General features: G+C 43.3%; 1 protein-coding gene across 3 annotated transcripts in view; it reads right to left on the reverse strand.

Moving 5' to 3' along the window:
- Positions 1 to 505: 505 nt before the first annotated feature.
- LOC109463794 overlaps positions 506 to 7,346 on the reverse strand; it is a 31,894-nt gene continuing 25,053 nt past the window's right edge. For 2 of the 3 annotated variants that reach the window (XM_019760660.1, XM_019760659.1), the window contains exons 6-8: positions 6,810 to 6,964; positions 1,371 to 1,506; positions 506 to 1,169 (exon numbers count right to left, since the gene is read on the reverse strand). In XM_019760660.1, coding sequence (XP_019616219.1) covers positions 997 to 1,169; positions 1,371 to 1,506; positions 6,810 to 6,964 — 464 coding nt within the window. In that variant the 3' untranslated portion in view covers positions 506 to 996. The remainder of the gene's footprint in view (positions 1,170 to 1,370; positions 1,507 to 6,809; positions 6,965 to 7,346) is intronic. The other variant, XM_019760661.1, reaches the window with a different exon arrangement.

Consider the following 7,346-nt stretch of genomic DNA (forward strand, 5'->3'; position numbering starts at 1 on the left):
GGGTATTCGTCAGCCTGCGACGTGCTTCATTTACAAACACTTGATGACAGACGTTCCACTCTCTGTCTGAAGTTTGCTAAGAAACTGCTCAACTCAGAAGAGTACCGTGGTTGGCTGCCCGAACTCAGAGGTGACGTCAGCGGTAGGGTAACAAGACAAAGAAACCAACTAGACCGATTGCCAGTACACACAGAGCGGTACAGAAACAGTCCAATACCATTCTTAACCAGTCTGCTAAATAACAGCATGTAGAATGAAGTTTTATTACTATAGATGATGTTTTTAACTGAATGACCTACGATCGTAACCTACGTATTGTAAATATTTTAAAATAATTTGCTGTTTTTAACTGTTTTAATACTTGCTTGTAATATTGAAGTCAATCGTATTTAAACACTTATGTAATGCGGCAGATCAATTCAGGGTCCTATGGGGACCCTGCTACTCTGTATCGTACGGTCAGAATGAAATAAACCACTATTATTATTATTATTATAAAATGACTATTCAACTCCAACCACCATCTTTGCATATTTTGATCAATTGAGCTAGGTTCTAGGTACACTATTCAAGTACATTAAGAGGTGTTGTATCTCTTTCTACTTAATTAAAACAGTACAGCAATGTAAGCCTTAAGAAACAAATCAAAATATTTTAAAATCTATAAACCGCTATATTTGATTTTGGTACAATTTGTAAGACCTACAACAAAACATAAACATCGACACCTCAGACGTACTAGTGACCACATCTACTGATAATATATGTTGCCTAACAGGACCTTGCAAAAAAAAAACAAAGAAAATGCGTGTCATAATATGTCCGTTATCTTTAAGTTATTTACTACACTATGTTAGTTAAGCATACAAAGGAACACCAAATATGTAACGCCACACTGTTACGTGCTAACTTAAAGATGTTTAAGTGAAAACTACATGGTGTAATGTGCTGGTTTATGTCTTTACGTAAAAGACTAACAATTTTTTATGGGTAGACTCATAGATAGCAGATGAGTTTTCCCAGGGTGTAATAGCCTTCTTCGCGTGCATCACCAGTATCTCCAAACCTGAGCTGGGTGACCGGCAGGTCATTTTTGTGGGACAGGAACCCAGAATCTTCGCGCCATCTGAGATCATTGGCATCACAATTGCATCTACCGGAGCATGCGCCTGTTATGCAGGGAAGTACAATAAAAAAGCTAGTTTGCGAAAGGTTTTGCATCAAACCAAAAAGTAAACATATTAAGCAAACAGAACAATGCCTCAACATTCAACAATCATTGTCTTTGAGTAAAAATAGACACGTGGAAGACCTGCTCATTGTATTGTACCTAGAGCAGTCTGCACAATGCAGGATCAAGTTATAATTACCTGTTTGTCCACAGGCACATTTCCCACTCCCAGGACTGGCACCTCCCCAGTAGTCAGTCTGGCGACCGTCCCAAGTCACCCACCAGGCGTGGGGTCTTACAGTCGAGCCCCAGATCACTGAACTATGGCATTCATACTGGAAAATGTACATTTTTATAATTCTGAGCTAAATGTCACCATGGCGTTTGCAATATCACCGAGTAAGAATCATTATAGCAACATATAATGTCTTGAGTAAGGTATTGTATTATTGTTTAAAAAATGTACTTGGTAATATATAACTGCTTATCACCCATCTTAAGCCATGTTCAGCTTGTACCCTACTGACTGTAACTGGTACTTGTTACTACTACTAGGATTCTGAAAGTTGGAACAGACATACTGTCGTGCATCGATGTCTGGCGGATGACTGGTTATCTCGTTGATATCATGACGATACACAGGAGATATGAGAGTTGACTGTGATCTTTATTTACATGGTTTTCTCAGTGTGTTCTTGTGACCCACAATGCAATGCGGCCAAGGCCCCTTATGTGGTTTATGTTTACCTGATGATTATCAGACTATGTAACATCCCTTTTTCTAATAAAAAATAAAATCTTTCTCTGTCATGTCTTGTGCTGACTTAGGAATATATGTAGACTTATAGATAATGTTCATGGTCCATTGTTTGTCTATTGTCCATGGTGTGGTCGAGCTCTCTTTTCTCTTGCTGATCTAATTCTAGGGTTGTCTATCTAACATAGGCATGAAACTCTTTTCTATAGCCTAGTTTACTGTGTAGTCTTCCTGAGTTAGCTGGTTGTTATATTCTAGTAACAAAAATATTAGGATGTTTCCTATTCTATATAACATAAGAATGCTTCCTAATCTATAGATTACCAGAGCGAGGGTGGTAATCTTTTAGCAGGAACCCTGGGATTATTCTGCCCAGTAACATGGTTCTGCTTATGCTTCTAGTCTAAGTGGCAATGCGTTAGTCACTGTTCTCAGTCTCTGATCTCAGTCCATTTCAACATAGCGCTTCGGAGGTAGAATGTTGTCTCTGGATCTCAGGACTCTGCTCGTGTTCTGCACTATGCCACGTGATGCAGGGTTGTTGTTCAGGTTCTGCGCTGCCTGCTGATTGGTTGTTGTCGATGGATGAACATCTGTTGCAGGTGATGTTGGTGTTGTTATTGGGATTTCAGGTGTTGGCCTGATGTGGATCCTATTTCTTCTTAGCTGACTTCCGGTGTCTGTTTCTATAATGTAGGACCTGGGTGTCTCTGCTCTGTTGAGGATTCTTCCTGGACTCCAGGTTTTGTTCCTGGGATCTTGGATGTGTACGCTTTGGCCTGCGAATAGCTCTGGCAAGCTCTGTGCGTGTTTGTTGTAGTGCTCTTGTTGTGTCTTCTGAGCAGCTGTTAGCTTTTCTCTTGTTTCCTCTTTGTCAATCGGGTGTTGGATTCTTGTTGGTAGCGTTGTTTTGTATTGTCTTCCATTCAGGATTTCAGCAGGTGACTTCATGTCGCTTTTCAGTGGTGTCGCTCGTAGGGACAGCAGTGCTAGGTTTGGATCTGACCTTGACTCTTTGTATTTGATCAGTGTCTTCTCTACTGTTTGCACATGCCGTTCCACGAATCCGTGACCCTTAGGGTAATGTGGAGAAGATGTCTTGATCTTGAATCCGTACTCATTTGCTAGTTGTTTGAATTCATCAGATGTGAATTGTGTGCCATTATCACAGATGATCTCTTCGGGTATACCTTGCTCTGCGAACAGACCTCGGGTGATTGAAACAATGGTTGACGCCTTGAGATTTGGCACGTTCTTCACGAACGGGAACTTTGAATAGTAGCACACTACTTATAAGAACCATTGTTGGTTGATTGTGAAGAGATCTACTCCCACTGTTTGCCACGGTCTGCTTGGGATTTCGGTTGCGATCATCTCCTCTTTTTGTTGAGAGTTCTTGTGTTTTTGGCATGTCTGACATTCTGCAACCATCTTCTCGATCGCTTTGTACATTCCTACCCAGTATACAGCAGATTTGGCTCTTAGCCTGCATTTTTCTGCTCCCAAGTGTCCTTGATGTATCAGGGCTAGGACTTCTTCTTGCATGGCTTTGGGCACAATGATCCTTGATCCAGCTAGCAGGACTCCATTTTCCACAGCGATGTCATCGCGGATTGACCAGTATACCCGTAGTTCTGGCTCTACTTGGTTTCTCCTTTCTGGCCATCCTTCCATCACCTGTGTCTGGAGCATCTGCAGCTCTTTGTCTTTCTTCGTCTCTTCCTGGATTTCTGTTAGTTTGACGCTCGTGATGTTCACTATGTGGTGAATCTTCACTTTCATTCCCTCCATTTCTTGCTTCTCATGTGGAGACAATCTGGACAGGGCGTCTGCTAAGAGCATCTCCTTGCCGGGCTTGTATGTAATCGTATAGTTGTAGTCTTGAAGCCTCAGCAGTAGTCGTTGTAGTCTGGTCGGTGCTTTCGTTAGGTTCTTCTTGTCGATCTGCTCAAGCGGCTTGTGATCGCTCTCAATCTTGAAGTCTCTGCCGTATAGGTATGTCTTGAACTTTTCGCATCCATATACGACTGCTAGGAGCTCTCGTTCGATGTTCGCGTATCGTGACTCAGCTTCTGTGAGTGACTTTGAGGCGAATGCTATGGGTTTGCCTTCCTGCAGTAGTGCTGCACCAACTCCCTTCATTGACGCGTCCACCTGTAATGTGACCGTCTTATTCCTGTCGTAATATTGCAGGGTCGTAGCATTGCTGATGAGTTGCTTGAGCGTGTTGAAGTCTCTGGTGTGTGATTCGCACCACTTGTACTCCACGTCTTCTTTTAGCAGCTCTCTGATGTTTGCTGTGCAGTCAGCTAGTTTGGGGATAAAGGCACTCATATACTGAATGAGTCCCAGGAAGCTTCTCAGCTCCTTCTTATCCTGGGGTTCTCCCATGCCTGCAATTGCTTGGACCTTGTCAGGGTCAGGTTTCACGCCTTCTCCAGAGTACACCATTCCGAAGAACTTGCACTCGTCTTGTTTGATGATGCATTTGTTTGCATTCAGTTTTATTCCGGCTTGCCGTGTCTTCTCCATTGCCTCGTGGAGGTGTTTGTCGTGATCACTGTCACTTTTACCAAACACTTGGATGTCATCGGCAATCCCGATTGCCCCCTTTGATCCCCTATACGCTTCGTCTATCTTCCTCTGGAACACATCTTGACTAACCTTTAGCCCGAACGGGAGGCGGTTGAAGCAATACCGACCGTATGGTGTGTTGAACGTTGTCAGCAGTGCTGATTCGCTGTCGATTTTAATATTCCAGTAACCGTTACTGGCGTCCAACTTGCTAAACACCTTTGCTCCTGCTAGTGCTGGTGTTATCTCCTCCAGCGTCGGTGTTGGATAGTGGTTGCGCTTTAGAGCGTTGTTGAGATCTCTAGGGTCTAAGCAAATTCGGAGCTTTCCATCTGGCTTTTCCTTTATTATGATCGAGTTCACCCAGTCTGTCGGTTGGGTCACTGCGCTGATTATGCCTTTGTCTTGCATCTCCATCAGTTGTTCTTTTAGCCTCTCTTTTAGTTCCAGAGGTACACGACGTGGAGGGTGGACAACAGGCGTCGCAGTTGGGTCTACTGTTATGTGATATTCCCCCTCAAAACAGCCTACTGTATCATCAAAGCACTCAGGATACATGGCAAGTAGATCGACCTTGTTGTTGATGGGTGGTCGATCCTTGATGGGCACTTCACTGTCGATTCTCTGTGTCGACTTCACTTCGTGGTTGATTTTGATGACATTCATCTGTTGGCATGCCTTCAACCCAAGGATAGCTGGTCCTTGTGACATGGTTATGTAGAAACAACATCTGACATCTCTTCCATTGTGCTTCCCTTCAATGATAGCTTTTCCCAGATGTGGAATCTTTGCACCCCCATACGCTGTTAGTATTGTGCTGCTGGGTGTCAGTATTCCCTTCTTTACCACTCCGTCTTTGGTGATGTTCTCTGGGAATATTTTGCTATACTGTTCTATTGGCAAGATGTTGCTTTGAGCTCCTGTATCAATTTTCAGTCTGAGCTTAATGTTCATTCTCTTTTTGCCTGTTTTCTTCTTGATCTGCAGTGTTGTGTACACCTCATCTTTCTGTTTGTCATGTTCCAGTTCATGGACATGGATGGTTCCAATTGTAAGAGACTCTTCCTCTGAGCTACTCTCTCTTCTCTGTTGGAGATGTATTTTCTTCTGTTTTGACCTTGCATCACTTCTGGAATGCGGTGGCTTACCTTTGGCATTTGTCGATCTGCACATCTTCTTCCAGTGGTTTGGTTTCCCACAGGAGTTGCATGTTGCTCCATAGGCAGGGCACTTATTACGGTCGTTGAACTCATGATGTGTACCACAGTACCTACAGATCTTATCGCCTTGCTTGGGTACCGTTTTGTAGCTTTGCTTCTGTTTCGGGCTTGACCCATAGCTTCGTTTGATGGTCTCAACTTTGATCTTGTTTGTACTCGCTTGCGAGGAAAGTGATGACATCTGTTTTGAGGTAGCCTCGAAAGCTCTAGCGGTATCCGCGGCTTCTTTTAGCGTCAGCGTGTCTTTTCCAACGAGTGACTTCTGGACCTCATTATGTGCACACCCCCAGATAAGCTGGTCTACGATTCTCTCATCTGTGTTGTTACCAAACCCACATTTCTTCGCCGCAGTTTTCAATCGAGTTAGGAAATCATCTGTTGATTCATCAGGGTTTTGTTTCATGCTTTGAAACTGATAGCGATTGATTCGTTTGTTTGGTTTGGGCTCCAGATGGTTGGCAAATCTTTCTAGAATCTTCTCTGGCTTCTTTTTGTCTGCATCCGTCATGTCCCATGAGTTATACAACTCGAGTCCTCTTTCCCCGGACCAAAGTAGGATGTAACTAACCTTCTGTTCTGGTGTAGTTTCCTTGAGGAAGCTTTTGAAGCACAGATCAGCTTTTTGTTTGAACTTCTGGAAGGCTCCGATGAGATCGTCTTCGTCCCAGTTCATCGACGGGTGGAGTCCCCTTGCTCCTTCGGCGGTCGCCATTTTCTTCTGTTCTTTCTTGGAAACCTCTCCAATTTTCTTCGTTCTCCGAGGACGAACGCAAGAAAATGGTTACTTCACGACACGTACGGTTCCTTGAACACCGCTGCCACCATGTCGTGCATCGATGTCTGGCGGATGACTGGTTATCTCGTTGATATCATGACGATACACAGGAGATATGAGAGTTGACTGTGATCTTTATTTACATGGTTTTCTCAGTGTGTTCTTGTGACCCACAATGCAATGCGGCCAAGGCCCCTTATGTGGTTTATGTTTACCTGATGATTATCAGACTATGTAACACATACGTTAAGCACAACCGCATCTCAGGCTCACACATGGTATGTCTGAAATGTAATTATAAATAAAACGTACCTTAATGAGCTGTTTGCACAGAGATGACTGGTCCACCACAGCTCTCACTTGGTCCATGCTGTTCCAGTAGGTCACATCCTTGGAGTAGCTTGCTGGAGCCTCAAACCCATCCACATGTGTCCGTGCCTCACTGTCGTGGCCAATCAGCGTAATTGCTGAAATTGTTATAAAGTGTTCAAATATCAGATTGTGTAGTTATTGGTAAATCTTATCTATTTAGCCTGTGTGAACATTATCATTACGGTTAGAAGCCTAAAATTTACACGGTCAATTACCTAAAGTTTAATGTTTTTATCTCCATGAAAAATGGAAGTATTGTTTTTGGCGCGTCTGTGTGTCTGTCTTTCTTTGTGTTTGTGTTTCTGCACATTTGTAGTCAGTATAACTTCATAACGCCTTTATGGATTGTGATGATGGGCCTCCGGGTGAATGACCTTGGTACTGCAGCAGAACTCCCGGTTTTTGTATCTTTTGTCCTGAACATGCTATGGTCTTGTTACCTCAATGAAAAATGGAGGTATTGTTTTTGGCGTGTCT

This window comes from Branchiostoma belcheri, unplaced genomic scaffold, assembly GCF_001625305.1.
Source record: "Branchiostoma belcheri isolate BF01 breed outbred unplaced genomic scaffold, Haploidv18h27 scaffold13, whole genome shotgun sequence".
Lineage (NCBI taxonomy): Eukaryota > Metazoa > Chordata > Leptocardii > Amphioxiformes > Branchiostomatidae > Branchiostoma > Branchiostoma belcheri.